The following is a 25840-nucleotide window of genomic DNA, read 5'->3' as shown; positions in this document are numbered from 1 at the left end:
ATATAAAATTTTCAAAAAAGAGAGAGATAGGGGAAAGGCTTGCTGTTATTCTGAGTTACGGTTAATCCTGGTGGTGCCAGGTCTATCCCCATCCCTACCCCACCCCCAGCTCTACTTTTGTGCTATTGTCTGCAATTGGTGCTTGCTGACAACAGAGCTGATTTCTATTGCTTACAGATAAGAGTGGTCTAGGAGGATATTCAGTTTATTTAGTGATTCTCAAGAAAATGTCTTTCGTCCCATTCTAAGATATCAAAAGAGTGAACTGCTGTCTAAAGATCTCCCATCTCAGAATGGAAACCTTGTGATCTGTGATAGCATCTGAGTGCACTGTGGAATACCTTACTGCTCTAGATCTTAAGGAAGATTTAGTTTGTGATGTTAGACAAGCACTTTCAATTTTGGGTCACAGCCCCAGAACATTTTCAGAAATCATGGTAGTAATAGGCTGCATTGGGGAATGAATGAGCCTTGACTCAGATAGATTGAGAGCCTTGACTCAGATAGATTACAATTCAGCAGGACACAAAATCACACCTTTGAATCATTGTGGGTTGAAATTCCATGTATAAAAGGGAAAAAAAACGGTTATAGGAGTGTACTACCGTCTGCCTCGCCAGGATGACAGGTAGACACAGAAAGATAAAAAGAAAATCAGAGACGCGAACAAAATGGGGCAATGTGATAATATGGGTGACTTCAATTATCCAAATATAGACTGGGTAAATGTAACATCAGGACACGCTACAAGAGATACATTCCTTGATGAATCAAGGACGCTTTATGGAGCAACTGGTGCAGGAGCCGACGAGAGAAGGAAAATTCTAGACTTGGTCCTTAGTGGAGCGCATGATCTGGTGATGGGACATTATGGTACTGGGGCCGCTTGATAAGTGACCATAATATGATCATTTTTGATATCGACCTTGAAGTAACTACACAGAAAGTCAAATACATTAGCCTTTAACTTTAAAAAAGGAGACTATGATAAAATGAGAAGAACGGTAAAAAAAAAAACTTAGGGGGGCAACTGAGAGAGTAAAAACTGTACAACAGGCGTGGACGCTGTTCAAAATACCATCCTGGAGGCCCAGGCCATACATATTCCGCGAATTAGAAAAGAAAGACGGAACTCCAAAAGACAGCCGGCCTGGTTGAAAAGTGAGGTGAAGGAAGCTATTAGGGCTAAAAGAAATGCCTTCAGAAAATGGGAAGAAGGAACCGTCTGAAATAACAAGAAGCAGCATAAGGAGTGTCAAAGCAAATGCAAGGCGCAGATAAAGAAGGCCAAGAGGGATTACGAAAAAAAAGATAGCATTAGAGGCAAAAAAAACATAGTAAAATTTTTTTCGGTATATTAAAAGCAGGACAGCTGGCAAAGAATCGGTTGGGCCGCTGATGACCGAGGGTAAAAGGGGCGATCAAGGAAGACAAAGACGTAAGCGGAGAGACTGATTAATTCTTCGCTTCGGTCTTCACCGAGGAAGATTTGGGTGGGATACCGGTGTCGGAAATGGTATGTCAAGCGAATGAAGTCGGAGAAACTTATTGACTTCACGGTAAACCTGGAGGATGTAATGGGGCAGTTCGGCAAACTGAAGAGTACAAATCTCCTGGACCGGATGGGATTCATCCTAGAGTACTGATAGAACTGAAAAATGAGCTTGCTGAGCTACTGCTAGTGATATGCAACTTATCCTTAAAAATCGAGCATGGTACCGGAAGATTGGAGGGTGGCCAATGCAACGCCCATTTTAAAAAGGGCTCCAGGGGAGATCCGGGAAATTATAGACCGGTGAGTCTGACGTCGGTGCCGGGGAAAATGGTAGAGGCTATTATTAAAAACAAAATTACAGAGCACATCCGAGGACATGGTTACTAAGACCGAGTCAGCACGGTTTTTGTGTGGGGAATCTTGCCTGACCAATTTACTTCAATTCTTGAAGGAGTAAACAAACATGTGGACAAAGGGGAGCCGGTTGATATTGTGTATCTGGATTTTCAAAAGGCGTTTGACAAGGTACCTCATGAAAGGCTACAGAGGAAATTGGAGGGTCATGGGATAGGAGGAAATGTCCTATTGTGGATTAAAAACTGGTTGAAAGATAGGAAACAGAGAGTGGGGTTAAATGGCCAGTATTCACAATGGAGAAGAGTAGTTAGTGGGGTTCCTCAGGGGTCTGTGCTAGGACCGCTGCTTTTTAATATATTTATAAATGATTTAGAGATGGGAGTAACTAGCGAGGTAATTAAATTTGCTGATGACACAAAATTATTCAAAGTAGTTAACTCGTGACAGGATTGTGAAAAATTACCTTACGAGACTGGGAGATTGGGCGGCTAAATGGCAGATGACGTTTAATGTGAGCAAGTGCAAGGTGATGCATGTGGGAAAAAAGAACCCAAATTATAGCTACGTCATGCAAGGTTCCACTTTAGGAGTTACGGACCAAGAAAGGGATCTGGGTGTCGTCGTCGATAACACACTGAAACCTTCTGCTCAGTGTGCTGCTGCGGCTAGGAAAGCGAATAGAATTTTGGGTATTATTAGGAAAGGTATGGAAAACAGGTGTGAGGATGTTATAATGCCGTTGTATCGCTCCATGGTGCGACCGCACCTTGAGTATTGTGTTCAATTCTGGTCGCCGCATATCAAGAAAGATATAGTAGAATTGGAAAAGGTGCAGCGAAGGGCGACTAAAATGATAGCGGGGATGGGACGACTTCCCTATGAAGAAAGACTAAGGAGGCTAGGGCTATTCAGCTTGGAGAAGAGACGGCTGAGGGGAGACATGATAGAGGTCTATAAAATAATGAGTGGAGTGGAACAGGTGATGTGAAGCATTTGTTCACGCTTTCCAAAAATACTAGGACTAGGGGGCATGCGATTAAACTACAGTGTAGTAAATTTAAAACAAATCGGAGAAACGTTTTCTTCACCCAACGTGTAATTAAACTCTGGAATTCATTGCCGGAAAATGTGGTGAAGGCGGTTAGCTTAGCAGAGTTTAAAAAGGGGTTGGACGGTTTCCTAAAGGACAAGTCCATAAACCGCTACTAAACGGACTTGGAAAAATCCAAAATCCCAGGAATAACATGTATAGAATGTTTGTACGTTTGGGAAGCTTGCCAGGTGCCCTTGGCCTGGATTGGCCGCTGTCGTGGACAAGATGCTGGGCTCGATGGACCCTTGGTCGTTTCCCAATATGGCATTACTTATGTACTTATGTACTTAATCTCTAACTGGATGATTGGTGAACCAATGCTTTTTTTCAGCAAGAGAGCTTGCAGGCTGCTCACCATGTGTTACAAATTCTTCAGTCTTTGGGCTGGATGTTCAGATTTGACAAGAGCAAGCATATCTGGAATATTGGAATATCCGGGAGTTCTCTTCAGAAATTAAGCATTGAAAATTTTCCATCCATTTCTAAAGATGCAGAAACTTCAATCTCACATACACTTCTTTTACAACAGCAGAATTCTTGAGCTTGGGATTGCACACAAGTCCTGGGGTCGATGGTTCCCATAGGCAAGAGCACACATGAGACCTCTTCAATAATAACTAAGTTGTTGGTCTCCGTTTCTTCAGTTCTACGAAATATGTCTGTCTTGGTTATCTTGGGCAAGATCCAACATGCTTTGGTGTCTCCAATCCAGCAGTCTGTTGATGGGATTTTCCCTGTCATTCTTAGATTGGCTGGTGATTACCACAGATGCCAGCCTCACAGGATGGAGGAGCTGAGAAGGAATCGATGCACTCCTTCAACCATAGCTACTGGATCATCTCCTTCATGTCTTTCCATCATGACCAATGATAGCTCAGTTCTTTGATGCATTGCAAGTCATCCAGGCCAAATAATATTGGTGGCCCCAAGTTGGCCTTACAGATTGTGGTACATGGATCATGGTCACCTTCAATAGTCATCCCATTCTTCTCCCTTATTGAAGTTTTCCACTGCTTGGATCCAATTTTCATGGAAGATTTGTCCTCCTTTGGTCTTTCGGCCTGGCTATTGAAAGGCTAGATTAAGACAGCATGGATACTTAGACCAGGTTTTTACTACTATGCTCTTCAAGCTATGAGAAGATCTACATTGGTGGCTTATGCAGTGTGTGGAGGACCTTTGTAGCTTCATGTTATGAAAAGCTATTTCCTCCTCCTGATTCCATTTTAGCCTTTTGCAAGATAGCCTTTCAAAATATTTAGCTCTTGTTTCCTTAGAGATTCAAATAACTTTTTTTTCCCCAGTTATCTAGAGAACTCCTCCTTAGCGACTCATCCAGATGTGCTGGACATTTGCATCACCTTCTTCACAAAATTTGCCCAGACAGTAATCTGAATTTGGCTTTAAAATGTTACAGTGTGTAACTTTTGAGCACTTGAATAAAGCCAAGGGTCTCACGTAGGGCCCCTTTTACTAAGCTGTGGGAAAAGGGGACTGGTGCTGGTGCCAGCGTGTTCTTTACATGAATACCGAGGCCCCCTTTTACCACAGCTGGTAAAATGGAAGCCTCACTTTCCTACAGGAAATGTCCAGATGGCAAGTAAAGCACTTGCATGGCCATTTCGGGGGGAGCCCTTACAGCCACCCATTGAGGTGGTGGTAAGGGCTCCGATGGTAACCGGGCAGCACGTGGCACTGCCCAATTACCACCAGGTACACTCCAGCGATACAAAATAAAATAAATTTTTGTAGTGCTGGAAATGACAGTACACTAGGGGTGGGAAGTACCTGTATAGCGAGCGGTAAGCCCGCATTGGACTTAACATCGCTTAGTAAAAGGAGCAGAAAAAAAAGTCTGAACTGTCAGGGAGGTACAGTGAGCCCTTGTGCTATTCCCAGAGCAGAAGTATGACCAGCAGGCGTGACCTCTGTTCTGGGAGGAGCTGTCAACAATCTTGGTTTTTCACCTATGATGACCGCCGTTCCCCAGAGGTTGAACCCCTGGGTGCTGGCGGCTGACAGGACTTAGGGATTCTGGGACAGAAAACAGGAACAGACTTAGCTTGGCAGGAGCAGGAGTTGGGAACAGACTTGGCTTGGCAGGAGCAGGAGTTGGGAACAGACTTGGCTTGGCAGCTGCAGGATCACAAACAAATTTGGCTTGGCAGGAGCAGGTGGCTAGCAGAGGCAACGTCAGGCTTCAGGTCCAGGCAGGCAGCTAGCAGGTAGCGGAGTCAGGTTCAGGCTTGTACGTTCAGGCAGGCGGCTAGCAGGTAGCGGAGTCGGGTTCAGGCTTGTAGGTTCACGCAGGCGGCTAACAGGTAGCGGAGTCAGATTCAGGCTTGTAGGTTCAGACATGTGGCTAGCAGGTAGCGGAGTGAGGTTCAGGCTTGTAGATTCAGGCAGGTGGCTAGCAGGTAGCGGAGTCAGGTTCTGGCTTGTAGGTTCAGGCAGGCAGCTAAGAGGTAGTAGAGTGAGGTTCAGGCTTGTACGTTCAGGCAGATGGCTAGCAGGTAGCGGAGTCGGGTTCAGGCTTGTAGGTTCAGGCAGGCGGCTAGCAGGTAGCATAGTCAGATTCAGGCTTGTAGGTTCAGGCAGGTGGCTAGCAGGTAGCAGAGTCAGATTCAGGCTTGTAGGTTCAGGCAGGCGGCTAGCAGGTAGCAGAGTCAGATTCAGGCTTGTAGGCTCAGACATGTGGCTAGCAGGGAGCGGAGTCAGGTTCAGGCTTGTAGAATCAGGCGGCAGACAGAGAAAGAAATGCACCAGAACTCCAGGCAGGAAGTAGCAGAGGCACTGAGTAGGGATCTGTCTCCTCAAGAGGGAAAGGTGTCTGATGTCAGCAGACACCCCTCCCTGATAAGAGACCTGCAGGGGGGGGAGCCAGCACCTTCAAAGCCTTGGCGGCCATCCGCGCCGCCGCGCAGAGCCCCGAGACCACGGCTGATGAGGAGGGGAGAGAGCAGAACGCCATGGCAGCTGCCCACGACAGCTCACGGGGCAGAGCCAAGTGCCGCCACGGCTGCCCACACTGCCAACCCGGGCCCTGACAAGGAAGACGTAAGTCCTGACATAAACGGTCCATCAGTCCACCAGTCACATTCATTATCAATTCAAGATTAAAATCAACAATGAACGTGAAATATATACTTGATCATGGTCTTTCTTGGTGTTTCTAGGACATATGCGCTGTCCTTATGTTCCAACTACTGGAGTTGACATCAAAGCCCACTCCAGCCTATCTGAAACTGTCATGTCATTCGTGGGACTCGGACTGTAAAAGTCTGCCCAGCACTGTCCTCACATTCCAAATTACTAGAGTCTCTGTTGAATCTCTCTCTAGCCCATTCTAAACTGCATTGCTACATGCGGGACCTAGACTGTACAAGCCAGCCCAGCACCAGCCTTAGTTTTTACAGCCAGAGTTCCCATCTAAGCACCACTTGAGATAACATTCATTTTCTAATTAGAGATCCTCTGTGTTCATCTCACGTCTTTTTGCATTCCACCAAAAGCCAAATTTAGGCTCTTAGGTAGAAAGCTCAAATCCAGAACCTCTAGGGTAGCATTTTCTGAAGTGCTACCCATTCCACGCACAGGGCCCAAGAGACAAGCAGAGCTCTGGAGTCTCAATGCGTGGACGAGACGATGATGCAGAGAGGAGGGTTTTAGATTTGTTAGGAACTGGGCAACATTCTGGGGAAGGGGGGGCCTATTCCGAAAGGATGGGCTCCACATTAACCAGGGTGGGACCAGGCTGCTGGCATCAGCATTTCAAAAGGAGATAGAGCAGTTTTTAACCTAGAAATGGGGGGAAGGCCGACAGTCGCTCAAAAGCTTATGGTTCAGGATAAGGTATCTTTCAAAGATATCTCCAAAACAGGGAAGATAGGGTATCCTGATAGTGAGGTTGCAAAAGAGACCGTAGTAGATCAGGTGTCCTTAAATAAAAATAAAAAATCAGACAACAGATTGCAAATTAATACTGTCAAGTACTGAGAATGATGTAAATAGGAACAACGAACATAGTTTGAAATGTCTATATGTGAATGCCAGGAGCCTAAGAAATAAGATGGGAGAGTTAGAATATATTGCACCAAATGAAACATTAGATATAATAGGCATCTCTGAGACCTGGTGGAAGAAGGATAACCAGTGGGACACTGTCATACCGGGGTACAAATTATATTGTAGTGATAGGGTGGATCGAATTGGTGGAGGGGTAGCATTGTATATTAACGAGAGCCTTGAATCAAATAGATTGAAAATTCTGCAGGAAACAAAACACTTCTTGGAATCACTGTGGATAGAAATTCCATATGTAAAGGGGAAAAGGATAGTGATAGGAGTGTACTACCGTCCGTCTGGCCAGGATGAACAGACGGATGCAGAAATGTTAAAGGAAATTAGGGACTCAAACAAACTGGGCAACACAATAATAATTGGTGATTTCAATTACACCAATATTTTACTGAGTAAATTAACATTGGGGCATGCTAGGAGATAAAATTACTTGATGAAAATCAAGGACTGCTTATGGAGCAGCTGGTACAGGAGCCAACGAGAGAAGGAAAAATTCTAGACCTTGTCCTTAGTAGAGCGCATGATCTGGTGCGGGAGGTAATGGTGCTGGGGCCGCTTGATAACAGTGATCATATATGATAGGATTTGATATTAGCTTTGAAGTAAGTATACATAGAAAATCAAATACGTTAGCATTTAACTTTAAAAAAGGAGACTAAGATAAAATGAGAAGAACGGAGAAAAAAAAGAGGAGCAGCTGTGAGGGACAAAAATTTACATCAGGCCTGGATGCTGTTCAAAAACACCATCCTGGAAGCCCAGGCCAAATATATTGCGCATATTAAAAAAGGAGGACAAAAGACCAAACTACAGCCAGCATGGTTAAAAAGTGAGGTGAAGGAAGCTATCAGAGCTAAAAGAAAATCCTTTAGAAAATAGAAGAAGGAACCGACTGAAAATAATAAAAACAGCATAAGGAATGTCAAATCAAAGCGCTGATAAGGAAGGCTAAGAGGGACTTCGAAAAAAAATTGCGTTGTAGGCAAAAACACATAGTAAAGAGTTTTTTAGGTATATTAAAAGCAGGAAGCCGGCAAAAGAATCGGTTGGACCGCTGGATGATGGAGGAGTAAAAGGGGCGATCAGGGAAGACAAAGCCATAGCGGAGAGATTAAATGAATTCTTTGCTTCGGTTTTCACCGAGGAAGATTTGGGTGAGATACCGGTGCCAGAAATGGTATTCGAAGCTGACGAATTGGAGAAACTGAATGAATTCTCTATAAACCTGGAGGATGTAATGGGGCAGTGCTACAAATTGAAGAGTAGCAAATCTCCTGGACCGGATGGTATTCATCCCAAAGTACTGATAGAACTGAAAAATGAACTTACGGAGTTATTGTTAGTAATATGTAATTTATCCTTAAATTCAAGTGTGGTACCGGAAAATTGGAGGGTGGCCAGTGTAACGCCGTGGAAAATTATAGACTGGTGAGTCTGACGTCAATGCCGGGCAAAATGGTAGAGACTATTATAAAGTACAAAATTACAGAGCATATTCAAAAGCATGGATTAATGAGACAAAAGTCAACATGGATTTAGTGAAGGGAAATCTTGCCTCACCAATCTACTGCATTTCTTTGAAAGGGTAAACAAACGTGGATAGAGGTGAGCCAGTTGATATTGTGCATCTGGATTTTCAGAAGGTGTTTGACAAAGCACCTCATAAAAGACTCCAGAGGAAATTGGAGAGTCATGGGATAGGAGGTAGTGTTCTATTATGGATTAAAAACTGGTTAAAGATAGAAAACAGAGAGTAGGATTAAATGGTCAGTATTCTCAATGGAGAAGGGTAGTTAGTGGGGTTCCCCAGGGGTCTGTGCTGGGGCCGCTGCTTTTTAACATATTTATAAATGACCTAAAGATGGGAGTAACTAGTGAGGTAATTAAATTTGCTGATGACAGAAAAGTTATTCAAAGTAGTTAAATCGCGGGAGGATTGTGAAAAATTACAAGAGGACCTTACGAGACTAGGTGACTGGGCCGTCTAAATGGCAGATGACGTTTAATGTGAGCAAGTGCAAAGTGATGCATATGGGAAAGAGGAACCCGAATTATAGCTACGTCATGCAAGGTTCCATGTTAGGAGTCACCGACCAAGAAAGGGATCTAGATGTCCTTGTTGATGATACGTTTAAACCTTTTGCTTAGTGTGCTGCTGTGGCTAAGAAAGCAAATAGAATGTTAGGTATTAATAGGAAGGGAATGGAAAACAAAAATGAAGATGTTATAATGCCTTTGTATTGCTCCATGGTGTGACCGCACCTCGAATATTGTGTTCAATTCTGGTCACCGCATCTCAAAAAAGATGTGGAGGGGCATAATCGAACGCGAACGCCTATCTCCATGGACATCTATGTCCGAAAATGGGTACGTGAAGAGGCGGGACAGACCGTATTTTCAAAAAAATGGACGTTTTTCAGCTGGACGTTTGTTTTTTTTTTTTTTTTTTTTTAGCTATAATGGAAAGTAAAAACGCCCAGCTCAAAAACGTCCTAATTCGAGCCATTTGGTCTTGGGAGGGGCCACGATTCATACTACACTCGCCCCCCTGACATGCCAGGACACCAACTGGACACCCTAGAGGTCAGTGCGGTGGACTTCAGAAAAAGCTCCCACATGGATAGCTCCCTTACCACGGGTGCTGAGCACCCAACCCCCCTCTCCCAAAACCCACTACCCACAAATGTACAACACTACCATAGCTCTTAGGGGTGAAGGGGGCACCTACTTGTGGGTACAGTGGGTTTTGGAGACCTCCCATTTACCAGCACAAGTGTTATAGGTAGGGGGGATGGGCCTGGGTCCACCTGGCTGAAGTGCACTGCGGTACCCACTAAAAATGCTCCAGGGACCTGCATACACGCAGGCCTCTAGGACTTGTTGCTGCTATATAACATTGGCACACCAGTTGACACCTGAAGACCAATCTCTCCGAAAACGTCCTTTGTTGGAATAAGCACGCTTACTCACAGTTAACTGCAGATCAGAGGTTGTGCCCCACTGGCAATGAGTCTCCCTGGTACTGAGATTAGCAGTAGGTCAGAGCTGGCAGAATGGTGTACAGTGCCCTCTTTCAGCCACATTCAAGGTAAGAACTAAGTTCTGTAACGTGGCTAACACGTGAAAGGGGTCTAAAACTGGCGTACAAAAATGGCCACTACCTCATGGACTACCGGAAACAAAACAGGGCACGCTCTGACCCAGTCAGCAGGGGGAAAAGCACCATGGGAGTAGAGCCTACCAACTACCAACATCGTGAGCATTTGCCACAAGCAACTGGAATCACGGAGCCCACTACCCTACACCCACCACAATGCATTGCTGATGTGACTCTGCAGTGCGCATAACAGAAAAGGTGTCACACTCACCCGAGACCCACATCAGAACCAGGGAAAGGCTGTCAGAGGATAGAACACATTCTGCTGTCATGGAGGTGGGTACGGCATTTGAGGCTGGCATAGAGGCTGGGAAAAAAGTTTTTAAAGTGGGGTTTTTTTGGTGGGAGGGGGTTAGTGTGACCGCTGGGGGAGTCCGGGGAGGTCATCCCCGAGTCCCTCTGGTGGTCATCTGGTCAGTTGGGGCACTTTTTTGGGACCTGTTCGTGAAAAAAAAAAAAAAAAGGGGTCCAAAAAAAGTGACCCAAAATCGTGGTAAAAACGCCTTTTTTCCGATTATCAGCTAAAGACGCCCATCTCTCGGCCGATAACCACGCCCCAGTTCCGCCTTCACCACGCCTCCGACATGCCCCCGTCAATTTTACTCGTTTCCGCGATTGATTGCAGTTGGAAACGCCCAAAATCGGCTTTCGATTGTTCCGATTTGGGCGCCCACGGGAGAAAGACGCCCATCTCCCGATTTGGGTCGCAATATAGGCGTTTTTCGATTATAAGCAGGATAGTGGAATTAGAAAAGGTGCAGAGAAGGGCAAAGAAAATGATAAAGGGGTTCGGACGACTTCCCTATGAGGAAAGGGTAAAGCGGCTGGGGCTCTTTAGCTTGGAGAAAAGACGGCTGAGGGGAGATATGATAGAGGTCTATAAAATAATGAGTGGAGTTGAACGGGTAGATGTGAAGCATCTGTTTACGCTTTCCAAAAATACTAGGACTAGGGGGCATGCGATGAAGCTACAATGTAGTAAATTTAAAATGAATCGGAGAAAATGTTTCTTCACTCATCGTGCAATTCAACTGTGGAATTCGTTGCCAGAGAATGTCGTAAAGGCAGTTAGCTTAGCAGAGTTTTAAAAAGATTTGGATGGCTTCCTAAAGGAAAAGTCCATAGACCATTATTAAATAGACTTGGGGAAAATCCACTATTTCTGCGATAAGCAGTTTAAAATGTTTTGTACTTTTTTGGGATCTTGCCAGGTGTTTGTGACCTGGATTGGCCACTGTTGGAAACAGGATGCTGGACTTGATGGACCTTTGGTCTTTCCCAGTATGGCAATACTTATATACTTATGTATGGTGTTTCAGGGTTTATTGTTTACCAGTGAGTGGGTGTACAACATTTTTGATGGACAGTGATAAGGGGCATACAGAACACTGACCACAGGGATAGTGTCCCGGATCCAAATCATTGTGTGTATATGAGTAGGAATAAGGGGCAAACAGAGCACTGACCACAGGGATGGTGTCCCGGATACAAATCGTTGTGCATATGTGAGTAGGAAGTGGAGATAGTGCAACATTCTCTTTGATGTTTTCACCACAAGTGTGTGCTATCATCAATTCATTATCTCTGAAACACTGGTGTCCCTCTAGGATATACCAGTTTTTTTTTAAATCTTACGAATATCTATTGATAGAAGTGAAAATCTCAAATTTTCTATATTAGTACTTCTCAAGCATTTAAACATCTGTATCATGTCTCCCCTGTCCTTTCTCTCCTCTAGGGTATACATATTCAGGTTTTCCAGTCTCTTTTCATATGTCTTTTGGCGCAAGCCCCATACCATTTTTGTCACCTTCCTCTGTACCTCTTCAAGTCTTCTTACATCTTTAGCAAGATAAGGCTTCCAAAACTGGACACAATACTCCAGGCGGTGCCTTGGCAATGACTTGTGCACGGTCATCAACACTTCCTTTCTTCTGCTGGTTGCACCTCTCTCTATACAGACAAGCATTCTTCTGGCTACAGCCACTGCCTTGTCACACTGTTTCAACGCCTTGAGGTCCACAGATTTTATCACCCCAAGATCCCTCTCCCTGTCTGTGCATATCAGCCTCTCGCCGTCTAACATATATGTCTCCCTTGGATTTCTACTTCCTAAGTTCATCCTCTCAATGCCTAACACATACGTCTCCCTTGGATTTCTACTCCCTAAGTGCATCATTCTGCAGTTCTTTGAATTGAATTTTAATTGCCAAACATTAGACCATTCTTCTAATGGTCCTTCCAAGGTGTCCATTCTTGGTATCATCTGCAAAAAGGCAAACCTTACCTGCTAAGCCTTCGGCAATGTCGCTCACAAATACACTGAACAGAATCAGCCCCAGCACCGATCCTTGAGGCACTCCACTACTCACCTTTCCTTCTTCCAAGTGAATTCCATTAACCACCACCCTCTGGCATCTGTCCATCAACTAGTTCCTAATCCATTTCACCATTTTGGGTCCTAGCTTCAGCCTGTCAGGTTTTTTCAAGAGCCTCCTATGAGGAACCGTGTCAAAGGCTTTCTTGAAATCTATATAGATTACATCTAGCGTACGTCTTTGATTCAGTTCTCTGGTCTCCCAGTCAAAGAATTCAATCAAATTCGTATGGCACGATTTACCTTTGGTAAAACTATGTTGTCTTGGATCTTGTAATCTATTGCATTCCAGGAAATATACTTTCCTTTCCTTCAGCATCGCTTCCATTACTTTTCCAATAACCAAAGTGAGGCTTACCGACCTGTAGTTTCCATCTTCTTCTCTGTCACCACTTCTGTGAAGAGGAATTGCATCTGCTCTTCTCCAATCCCACAGAACTTCCCCCATCTCCAAGGATTTATTAAATCTTGAAGAGAACCCGCTAGAACCTCTCTGAGCTCTCAGTATTCTGGGATGGATCCCGTCCGGTCCCATGGCTTTGTCCATCTTTAAATTTTGAAGTTGTTCATAAACACTTCCTTCTGTGAATGGTGCTATATCCACTGCATTCTCATATGTACCTTTTCTAATCAATCATGGTCTTTCTCCAGGATTTTCTTCCAAGAGCACAGAACAGAAGTATTTGTTCAGCACATTTGCTTTTTCCTCATTATCCACACAGTGGTTCACAGCATCTTTCAGTCTCATAATTCAATTTTTAGTCGTCGTCCTTTCATTAATATACCTGAAAAAATTCTTGTCGTCCCTCCTTACATTTCTAACCATTTGTTCTTCCGCTTGTACTTTCACTAGACGTATATCTCTCTTTGGTTCTTTCAGTTTCATCCGGTATTCGTCTGTGTTCCTCTTCTTGCGTTTTTCTGTATTTCATGAAGCCATAGGCGCCCCGTATAAGAGGTTTGGGGAGGCTAAGCCTCCCCAGCCCGCCACTGCCCCGCCCCCCGCCGTACCTTTAAATATTATAGTTTTGCTGGAGTCGCGGGCAGCCGGCATTGAAGACATCGGCAGGCTTACGCCGGTTCCAGCAGCCTTCCCTTCCCTCGTTGCAAGTCGGATGATGGCTCCGCCCTCTTCTGACGTATTTCCTGTTTCTACGAGGGCGGAGCCATCATCCGACTTGCAACGAGGGAAGGGAAGGCTGCTAGAACCGGCGTAAGCCTGCCGATGTCTTCAATGCCGGCTGCCCGCGACTCCAGAAAACTATATTTAAAGGTACGGCGGGGGGGGGGGGGGCAGGAAGGAAACAGGGCAGACGGGAGGGGAGAGGAGGGTTGCTGGATGGAGGGAAGAGGAGAGGAGGGTTGCTGGACATGGTGGAAGAAGGGGAGAGGAGGGTTGCTGGACATGGTGGAAGAAGGGGAGAGGAGAGGGCAGGGGAGAGGAGAGTTGCTGGATATGGGTGGATGGAGGGGAGGGTAGGGGGGAGAGGAGGGTTGCTGGACATGGAGGGGAAGGGAGGAGTGAGGAAGGAGATGAGATGACAGAAAAGGAAGAGAGTAGAAAAACTGCACATGGATGAAGAAAATAGGTAAAAGCTGGATCCACTGGACAGTCAAGTTTGCGGAGGACCCAGCTTTTACTTACGGATGTAGGACAAGAAATGAAGAAGAAAGGCGGAAAGTAAACAAATAAATGGAAAGGAAGCCCTGGAAACAGAGTTAAGAGGACAGATAGCAGCAGAATCGGATACTGGGCCAGCACAATCAGAAAAACAAAGTCACCAGACAACAAGGTAGAAAAGATCATTTATTTTCATTATAGTGTTTGGAATATGTCCACTTTGAGAATTAGGTGTTCAACATTAAAAGTTTATTTACTTATTTATGACATTTTATCCCACATTAAACATGAATTAGGATGTTTTGTGGCTCTACATGAGAATTGTGATATTATGATCCCTTGTTTCAATATTGTTGACGGTCTACATTTTCCGTATGGGTGGTATATTGGTGTATTAGGTTCTGCCCAGTGTAATATTTATGGTACAGTAAGGTTCAGAGTGTGTTTTTGCACAAAGTTGTGCATAATGTTTTGCAGTTGAGCGATTGTGGTTAGTATATGCTTTGAGCAACCACTTTATTCTTTGACATATGATACATAGCTAATATCTAAATTTAATAAAAGGTATTAATTGTGACATTTATTTTTTTTTCTGTGTGTGATCAGACAATTATGGATTTAAGCCCCACCCCTGGCCCCACCCCTAACCCCGCCCCCTTTAGCCTCCCCAAACAGTTGGGCCACCGACCGCCTATGCATGAAGCCAACTCTTTAGCCTTTATTTTCTCAGCCACTTGGAGAACCATATCAGTTTCCTTTTTCTCTTGCTTTTATTTATTCTTCTTACGTAAAGGTTAATCATATTTATAGCTCCTTTCAGTCTAGACCACTGCCTTTCCACTTCTCATATATCCGCCCATCAACTCCTTCTTTATGAATTTCCCCATTTTACTAAAGTCATAGTAACATAGTAGATGACGGCAGAAAAAGACCCGCACGGTCCATCCAGTCTGCCCAACAAGACAAACTCATGTGTATACCTTACCTTGATTTGTACCTGTCCTTTTCAGGGCACAGACCGTATAAGTCTGCCCAGCACTATTCCCCGCCTCTCAACCACCAGTCCTGCCTCCCACCACCGGATCTGGCACAGACCGTATAAGTCTGCCCACCACTATCTTCGCCTCCCCATCACCAACCCCTCTTCCCCTCACCGGCTCCACCACCCAATTTCAGCTAAGCTTCTGAGGATCCATTCCTTCTGCACAGGATTCCTTTATGTATATCCCACGCATGTTTGAATTCCGTTACCGTTTTCTTCTCCACCACCTCCCGCGGGATGGAGAAGAAAAGTCAGCATGTTTGAAATCCAGGACTTTGAGTTTTGAGTGGCTGCCCTCCCCTTTAGCTATAATATCAGACCAAACTGCTTAGGTGGGCACCCACTCAGACATTAGGGGAAATGGAACTTGATATACCGCCTTTCTGTGGTATTTTGCAACTACATTCAAAGCGGTTTACATATATACAGGTACTTATTTTGTACCTGGTTCAATGGAGGGTTAAGTGACTTGCCCACAGTCACAAGGAGCTGCAGTGGGAATCGATCCCAGTTCCCCAGGATCAAGGTTCGCTGCACTAACCACTAGGCTACTCCTCCACTCCACTCCATTAGACACACTTTCCCAATTTATGGGCACCAGATGCAGTGTCACTTCCTCCCTCGTGGGACACACACTAGATATCATAACGAACAAATTCGAATCGGACTCAACTATCATACTCACTGACACAAGATGGACACCTACATTATGGTCAGACCACCATAAAGCAAATGTCACTCTTTGCTGGCGAAAAACACATCTAAACACGACCAATAAACATGAGCGAACAACATACACAACGAGAGGAAAAATAGACCCCACAACATTCTGGCAACAGATCTACCAGAATGAATGGACAGCAAACGCTGACACCATCCAATTCCTCCAAGAATGGGACGATCGTTGTACAACAACATTAGACAAAATCGCCCCAATCCAAACCAGAACATCACACAGGAAAAAAGCAAACCCATGGTTCACCGAAGAGCTGAAAAAACTTAAAACACAAGCCAGGAAACTAGAATGAACTTGGAACAAAAAGAAAGACGAACAAACACTAAACGACTGGAAACTACTTCGGAGAAAATACAAATACACCATAAAACAGACAAAAAGACTACATTATAAAACAATAATAGGACCAAACTACAAAGACACACATAAACTCTTCAACCTCGTGACCAAACTGCTAGACACCACACCGGTTACAAACAACGGCAAAGATATACCAGACGTCGACAACCTTGCAAAGTACTTCAAGGAGAAAATTATATTACGACACAAAATACCCGCTAATCCTATAGAATACGCCACTCTTCTAGACTGTCTAGATCCAGAAGAAGGAACACACCCAGCAGACAGAACCTGGACCAAATTCGAACTACTATCAGAAGACCTCATCTCTAAAACTCTCAAAAGATATGCCAAATCCAATTGTAAACTAGACACATGCCCAAATAGCCTCATGAAATCTGCTCCTCAACAATTCATAATAGACCTAACGAACCATGTAAATTACATGCTACAAAACGGACTCTTCCCAAAAGAAAAAGGAAAATCTTATTCACCCCAATTCCCAAAGATACAAAGAAAAACACAAGCGAAATAACCAACTACAGGCCAGTAGCATCTATACCACTAATAACCAAGATAACCGAAGGAATGGTAACTAAACAACGCACAAACTATCTAAACAAACATTCAATACTGCATGATGCCCAATCAGGATTCCGGACGAACCATAGCACAGAAACAGTATTAGTCACCCTTATGACTAAATTTAAACAAATAATAGCAACTGGCAACAATATACTCCTCCTACAATTTGACATGTCAAGCGCCTTCGACATGGTCGACCACGGAATCCTACTACACATACTTGAATACTTTGGCATTGGAGGAAATGTCCTGAACTGGTTCAAAGGGTTCCTAACCTTACGTTCGTATCAAGTCACATCAAATTCAACCACATCCAAGGCATGGACACCTGAATGTGGAGTTCCACAAGGATCACCTCTCTCACCAACTATTTTCAACCTAATGATGATCCCTTTAGCAAAACTCCTATCAAACCATAACCTCAACCCATATATATACGCCGATGATGTGACAAATATACATCCCTTTCAAACAAGACATCAAAGAAATCTTCAGCGAAATCAATCAAAGTCTATACCTCATGAACACGTGGGCAGATGCATTTCGTCTGAAACTAAATGCAGAAAAAACTCAATGCCTGATACTCACCTCCCAATACAACACAAATGAATTCAACGCGATAAACACACCAAACCTAAACCTTCCAATCTCAGAAACGCTAAAAATCCTTGGAGTCACTATCGACCGCCATCTAACACTCGAAACTCACGCAAACAACACAACTAAGAAGATGTTCTACTGCATGTGGAAATTGAAAAGGATAAGACCATTCTTCCCAAGATTCGTCTTTCGCAACCTAGTACAATCCCTTGTCCTCAGCCATCTGGATTACTGTAACTCACTATACGCAGGCTGCAAAGAGCAAATACTGAGGAAACTTCAAACAGCCCAGAACACAGCAGCCAGACTCATCTTCGGAAAACCAAAATATGAAAGGGCAACACCACTACTAAAGAAACTACACTGGCTTCCACTTAAGGAATGCGTCACTTTTAAGGTATGCACAATAGTCCACAAGATCATTCACGGTGAAGCCCCAGCCTACATGTCCGAGTTGATAGACCTACCACCCAGAAATGCTAAAAGATCATCCCAAACATACCTCAACCTCCACTTCCCTAATTGCTAGGGCGTGAAATACAAGACGCTACACGCGTCAACCTTTTCTCACATGAGCACGCAGCTTTGGAATACACTGCCGCGCAACTTAAAAACGATTTACGAACAAGCTTCCTTCCACAAATTATTGAAGACCCATCTGTTTGAAACAATTTATGGAAAGAGCCAAAACACACTACACTCACTGATCATCAATGCATCATACATCAACTTCTGACCCTCATCCCCCGCAATACCACAGCACTCATACATTTACTCACAGAATTATGTAAACCATATGTCTTAGTGTCTTAACACTGCCCTTTAAGCTTCCCACTGTCTCTTTCCAATGTTTCAATGTTGATGTCCCATTGTTATACTCCTAACGATACTTCGATGGTCTCGCATAACTTGTACAACATAACCCATAACCAAGTTGTAACAAATGTATTTCCATTATTCATATCTTATTGTAAGCCACACTGAGCCCGCAAAGAGGTGGGAAAATGTGGGATAGAAATGCAATAAATAAATCATTTTCATTGCCCTTCTCTGCACTTTTCTAATTCCACTATATCTTTTTTGAGATGTTGCAACCAGAATTGAACACAATATTCGAGGTGCGGTCGCACCATGGAGCGATACAAAGGCATTATAACATCTTCATTTTTGTTTTCCATTCCTTTTCTAATAATACCTAACATTCTATTTGCTTTCTTAGCCGTCACAGCACACTGAGCAGAAGGTTTCAACATATCATCAACGAGGACACCTAGATCCCTTTCTTGGTCGGTGACTCCTAACGTGGAACCTTGCATGACGTAGCTATAATTCGTGTTCCTCTTTCCCCCATGCATCACTTTGCACTTGCTCACATTAAACGTCATCTGCCATTTAGACGCCCAGTCTCGTAAGGTCCTCTTGTAATTCTTCACAATCCTTCCGCGATTTAACTACTCCGAATAACTTTGTGTATTCAGCAAATTTAATCACCTCACTAGTTACTCCTATCTCTAGGCCATTTATAAATATGTTAAAAAGTAGCGGTCCCAGCACAGACCTCTGGGGAACCCCACTAACTACCCTTCTCCATTGAGAATACTGACCATTTAACCCTACTCTCTGTTTTCTATCCTTTAACCAGTTTTTATTCCACAATAGGACACTACCTCTTATCCAATGACTCTCCAGTTTCCTCTGGAGTCTTTTATGAGGTACTTTGTCAAACGCCTTTTGAAAATTCAGATACACAATATCAGCCGACTCACCTTTATCCGCATGTTTGTTCACCTCTTCAAAGAAATGTATTAGATTGGTGAGGCAAGATTTCCCTTCACTAAATCCATATTGGCTTTGTCTCATTAATCCACGCTTTTGAATATGCTCTGTAATTTTGTTCTTTATAATAGTCTCTACCATTTTGCAAGGCACCGACGTCAGACTCACCGGTCTATAATTTCCCGGATCTCCCCTGGAACTTTTAAGTTTGCTGAGCTCCTGTTTTATACTAGCAAGCTGAAGACAGATAAGACAAGCCTTAAGCCTTCAGATGGTGTGCCTTGGAAATAAAGCATCACAATTATTACAGAGAATAAAAGTCATCTTGATTGATTGGAGTGGGTATGAACAGGTGTACTATGATAGGGTTAATAGACAGATGTAGAAATGTTATCAGAAATTAGGGAGGCTAAGAAACTGGGGAACACAATAACGATGGGTGATTTCAATTGTTCTGATATTGACTGGGCACACTAGGTTGGTAAAATTCCTTGACGAAATTAAGAACTGCTTTATGGAGCAGCTGATACAGGAGCCAACAAGAGGAGGACATTCTAGGCCTAGTCTTTAGTGGAGTGCATGATCTGGTGCAAGCTCTGGTTTAAGTGCACACAGGATATCCAATCCGTTTGCATTTAACTTTCAAAACGGAGAGTATGATAAAATGAGAAGAACTGTAAAAAAAAAAAAAAAAAACTTAGAGGAGCAGCTGCGAAGGTCAAAAATTTGCATCAGGCGTGTTTGCAGTTCAAAAATACCATCCTGGAAGCCAAGGCCAAATATATTCTTTATATTAAAAAAGGAGGAAGGATGACCAAACGACAGCTGGCATGGTTAAAAAGTGAGATGAAGGAAGCTATTAGAGCTAAAAGAAAATCATTCAGAAAATGTAAGAATGATCCAACTGAAAATAATAAGAAACAACATAAGAAATGTCAAGTCAAATGCAATGTGCTGATAAAGAAAGCAAAGAGGGACTTTGAAAAAAAAAAATTGTGTTGGAGGCAAAAACACATAGTAAACAGGTTTTTTTTAAGGTATATGAAAGGCAAGATGCTGGCAAAAGAATCAGTTGGACCACTAGATTACTGAGGGGTAAAAGGCGCACTCAGGGAAGACAAGGCCATAGCAGAGAGATTAAATGAATTCTTTGCTTCAATCTTCACTGAGGAAGGTTTGGGAGAGATACAGGTGCCAGAAATGGTATTCATAGCTGACGAGACAGAGAAACTGAATGAAATCTTTATAAACCTGGAAGATGTATTGGCGCAATTTGACAAATTGAAGAGTAGCAAATCGCCTGGACTGGACTGAATTCATCCCAGAGTACTGACAGAATTGAAAAATAGTGGCAATATTCACATATAATAGAAAAGAGGCTGCCCTAAATTAAATTGCTTAACAATACAGATAGAAGCTGATTATCCCTGCAGTCCAGTAGTCATTGCAGAAAGCCCTCTCCATGTGTATTCAACACCATCACCTTTCCTTAAAGCAGCACTAAACATATGTGTTTTTGTTTCTTTGTTTTTTATTATTGTCACGGTGGGTATTTAAAAAAGCATTCACTGCTGGGTTTGGATTTTGACTCGGTAGATATTAAAGTGATAGTATTGAAAGCTGATTTGTTAGAATATGAAAAATTAGTATTTAAAGCTGATTTGTTGGAATGTGAAGAATGAGGTAAGAGACGACCTGAATAAAAAACGATTGATTTTTAAATTACAAAGCATAAGTTAGAACCATAAATATAGATTGTAATGTCTAGATTTTGTTTTAAAACTTATCTTTCTCTTTCCTTTGGTGACATCTTTCTGGCCTCCCCCCTGATTTTGGTGTTTTCCAGGCATGCTGTAGAAGATGACAAGAGAGCTCGCATTGCTCGATGTTCTCAAGAAGTATGTACCCACCTGATGAGCTTCTTCCTTGAGGAGGAGATCTTGGAGACTGCAAAGGAAACTTTACAAGAACTTCAGTGTTACTGTAAATACATGCAACAGTGAGTAAAGAAATCACACAAACACTGTGATCTATGCCTAAGATTGCTAATCTCAGCAATATCCATCACTTTTCATTATCCCTGGTACCAGGGTGCCACAGCATCCAGAAATATTTACCAAGGCACCTGCAATTTGTCAAGCACCAGTGTCATTTTCAAAGTTTGTAGATTAGCTGTGTAGATTTCATGTTGCATGAGATCAGCACAGTTAGAATGCAAGTTTTAAAACTACTCAAAGTGCAAGCAGTGTTGATCAAAATAGCAAGGAAAGGTGAGCAGGATTTCACCTTAGCCAGTCAGGTTTTCTGGATATCTACAATGAATATTCATAAGATTGATTTGCATACACTGCCTCTTTGGTATACAAGTCTCTTATGTATATTCATTGTGTGGTTCCCCCAGGACAGGTTTGGGAACCCCTGCCTTAGAGGCAAAGTTATCTGCAGTTTGGTAGTATTTAGAGGCTCCTACACTCTAAACCACCTTCACCAACAGTATATGGGACATTACTACTACTACTATAGTGCTACTAGATGTACACAGTGCTGTACACTTGAACATGAAGAGACAGTCCCTGCTCGACAGAACTTGCAATCTAATTAGGACAGACATACAGGACAAATAAGGGATTAGGGAATTACTAAGGTGGGAATGATAAAACTGAACAAGTGAATAAGGGTTAGGAGTTAAAAGCAGCATCAAAAAACTGGGCTTTTAGCCTAGATTTGAAGACTGCCAGAAATGGAGCTTGACATACCGGCTCTGGAAGTCTATTCCAGTCATATGGTGCAGCAAGATAAAAGGAATGGAGTCTGGAGTTAGCAGTGGAGGAGAAGGGTGCAGATAAGAGAGATTTACCCAGTGAACGGAGTTCCCGGGGAGGAGTGTAGGGAGAGATAAGAGTGGGAGAGATATTGAGGAGCTGCAGAGTGAATGCACTTGTAACTCAATAAGAGCAGTTTGAGCTGTATGCGAAGTGAATTGAGGAGAGGGCTAATATGAGCATAGCGACACTGGCGGAATATAAGTCGTGTTTAGCAGAATTTTGAACAGATTGAAGGGGAGAGAGATGGTTTAGTGGGAGACCTGTGAGAAGCAAGTTGCAATAGTCTAATCGAGAGGTGATAAGAGTGTGGATAAGGGTTCTGGTAGTGTGCTCAGAAAGGAAAGGAAAAATTGTGGTGATGATAAAAGAAACGACATGTTTTAGCAACCTGTTGAATATGTGCACAGAAGGAGAGAGAAGAGTTGAAGATGACCCCAATGTTGCAAGCTGATGAGGCGGAGGATGAGAGTGTTAACCACAGAGATAGAGAATGGGGGAGGAGGAGAGGTTGGTTTAGGGGGAAAGATAAGAAGCTCAGTCTTGGTCATATTTAGTTTTAGATGACATGAGATATCCAGGCAGCAATGTCAGACAGACAGGCTGATATTTTGGCCTGGGTTCTTGCTGAAATTTCTGGTGTGGAGAGGTAGATCTGGGAGTCATCAGCATAAAGGTGATACTGAAAACCATGGGATGAGATCAGAGTATCAAGGAAAGAAGTATAGATGGAGAAAAGAAGAGGTCCCAGGACAGATCCCTGAGGTACAACAACTGTGGGATAGAAGTGGAGAAGGATCCACCAGAGTATACGTTACAAGTACTAAGGGAGAGATGAGAACAAAAACCAGGAAAGAACAGAGCCCTGAAACCCAAGTGAGGACAGCGTATCAAGGAGTAGGCTATGATAAACAGTGTCAAAAACAGCAGATAGATCGAGAAGGATGAGGCTAGAATAGAGACCTTTGGCCAGGAACAGGACATTGGAAACTTTAGCAAGCGTTGTTTCAATGGAATGAAGAGGGTGAAAGCCAGATTGAAGTGGATCAAGAATAGCTTGAGATGAAAGAAAGTCAAGACAACAGCGGTTAACAACATGTTCAAGTATCTTGGATAAGAAAGGTAGATGGGGCGATAGTTGGAAGGACAGGTAGGGTCCAATGAAGATTTTGTGAGGAGTGATGTGATTACAGCATGTTTGAAGGCATCAGAAACAGTCGCAGTGGAAAGTGAAAGATTGAGGATATGACAGATAAAAGGGATGACAGTAGGATAGAGAATGCTAAGTAGATGAGTGGGAATAGGATCAGAGGAACAGGTAGTTAGTTTCGAGGAGAAAGAAAATTTGTAGTTTCCTCTTTAATGATTTCAGAAAAGGAGGCAGGGGTTGAAGGAGAGGTGGAGGTGACTTGGTTGAGAATTCATGTTTAATCTTGTGAACCTTATCATGAAAGTACTTGGCCAGAGTCTGGGGAGAAAGTGAAGGGAAAGTTGGAGGTGAAGGCACTTTGAGGAAAGAGTTCAGTGTGGCAAAGAAACATTGAGGGTTTGAGCCAAGAGAATGTGTCAGCTGGATGTAGTAGTCCTGTTCGGCAAGTGAAAGAGCAGACTGGAAGGAGGTCAGCAAGAATTTGAAATGTATAAAGTCATGGGCACGGGATTTCAGCCAAAGGCGTTCGGCAGAGGGGGCACAGGAATGTAGGTAGCGGATTCTAGAGGTCAGCCAAAGCTGGGGTTTGGTAAGCCTTACAGAACGATGAATGGGAGGAGCGAGAGTATCCAGAGCAGAAGAGAGAGTAGTAGAATAGGAAGAGACAGCCTCTTTGACAGAGTTGGATAACATGGTGGCTGCGAAGAGATTTGAAGCACTGGAGGACAGAATAGAAGGGTCAATACCCTGAAGATTTGTAAATGTATTGGTTGAGATTGGATGGGACTGGGTGCGGGAGGGTGTTTAAGTGTGAAAGTTATCAGATGATGGTCAGAGAGGGGAGGAGCTGAGGCACAGAAACTGGAGAGTGAGTAGTTTGAGAAGAAGATAAGATAAGACAGTGGCCATTCTGGTGACTAGGGGCAGTGGAGCACAGTTGAAGATTGAAAGAGAATGTTAAAGCGAGAACCTGAGATGCATAAGAGTCAGATGGATCTTAGCATGAATGTTAAAATCCCAAGAATGAGGGAAGGAGTTGAAGGTTCAAGAAGGATGGAAAACCAGGAGTCAGTGAGTAAGGAAGAAAGGGGACTCATCAGGGGGTCAATAAATGATTTCAACTTGGAGAGTCAGTGGAGTAAATAGATAGATGGAGTGGAGTTAGAAAGAAGAAAAGCAGTGAGACTGAGGTGGAAGAATAGTTTGAAATCTACAGGAGGGTGAAAGTAGTAGCCCGACACCACCTTCGTGGCCAGCAGGTGAGGAGTTTGGGAGAAAAGGTAACCTCCATGACACAGGGCCCAGGCTGAAGCAGAGTCTTCAGGGCAAAGCCAAGACTCAGGGCAAACAGATGGAGAGTATCAGAGATAAAGAGGTAGTGGATGTAGGAATGTTTGTTGCAGACAGAGCGGGCATTCCACAGAGCACATGAGAAAGGCAGGGAAGAAGTGGGGAGGAAGCAACAGAAATTAGATTGGAGACATCACAGTGTGACCTGCACGAATAGGATGAGAGCTGATGTGGAGGACCAGGATTGGGATTGATATCCCCAGCGGAGAGCAGGAGAAGGAGCAAGAGAGTTCGGAGAATAGGAGAGTCATGACACCCTTCTCTCAATGGAGGAGGGTGAACAGTGGAGTGCCGCAGGGATCTGTTCTGGGACTGATACTGTTTAACATATTTATAAATGATATGGAAATCGGAATGACGAGTGAGGTGATCAAATTTGTAGATGGTATAAAACTATTCAAGGCTGTTAAAACATGTGCGGACTGTGAAATATTGCAGGAAGACCTTAGGAAATTGGAAGACTGGCAGATGAAATTTAATGTGGACAAATGCAAGGTGGTGCCCTTTTGAAAGAATAATCCAAATCTTAGTTACCTGATGCTAGGGCCCACCTTGGGGGTCAGCGCTCAAGAAAAAGATCTGGGTGTCGTCGTAGATAATACAGTGGCTCAGAAACCTAGATCATACACTGTTGAAGTAGGTGTAATGATACCTATTTGTTCCTTCAAATATATTTTCCTGGTATCTAATTAATATGTGCCCACTGAAAAGACAGCAAATAAATGCATCAGTGAATGCCTAGAGAAAATTGGTGCAGGTGTTTGTTTCTTTGAAACAATGGATCTTTTGTATGGAATTAATTTAGAAGATTTGATCCTACCTTTTATGTTCTTCTGGAATGTGTAGTGTTACTGTGACAGAATATTACAGGGAAATCATTATATTCTCTAGTAAAAATCTATATGTTTGTATGGCCTGCTAAAATTTATTCAGTGCTTAAAGCACATAAGTACATAAGTAATGCCACGCTGGGAAAAGACCAAGGGTCCATTGAGCCCAGCATCCTGTCCATGACAGCGGCCAATCCAGGCCAAGGGCACCTGGCAAGCTTCCCAAACGTACAAACACTCTACACATGTTATTCCTGGAATTGTGGATTCTTCCCAAGTCCATTTAGTAGCGGTTTATGGACTTGTCCTTTAGGAAACCGTCCAACCCCTTTTTAAACTCCGCCAAGCTAACCGCCTTCACCACGTTCTCCGGCAATGAATTCCAGAGCTTAATTACACTTTGGGTGAAGAAAATTTTTTCCGATTTGTT

At 43.4% G+C, this 25840-nt stretch overlaps 1 protein-coding gene across 1 annotated transcript in view; it reads left to right on the top strand.

Moving 5' to 3' along the window:
* MCM3AP (minichromosome maintenance complex component 3 associated protein) overlaps positions 1-25840 on the top strand; it is an 888504-nt gene that overhangs the window by 435058 nt on the left and 427606 nt on the right. The window contains 1 exon segment of the mRNA XM_030208795.1: positions 21105-21257. Within this exon segment, the coding sequence (XP_030064655.1) occupies positions 21105-21257 (153 nt within the window).

Source organism: Microcaecilia unicolor, chromosome 7 (genome assembly GCF_901765095.1).
Source record: "Microcaecilia unicolor chromosome 7, aMicUni1.1, whole genome shotgun sequence".
Lineage (NCBI taxonomy): Eukaryota > Metazoa > Chordata > Amphibia > Gymnophiona > Siphonopidae > Microcaecilia > Microcaecilia unicolor.
The sequence above is the reverse complement of the archived record's forward strand: the minus strand, read 5'-3'. Positions and strand labels throughout refer to the sequence as shown.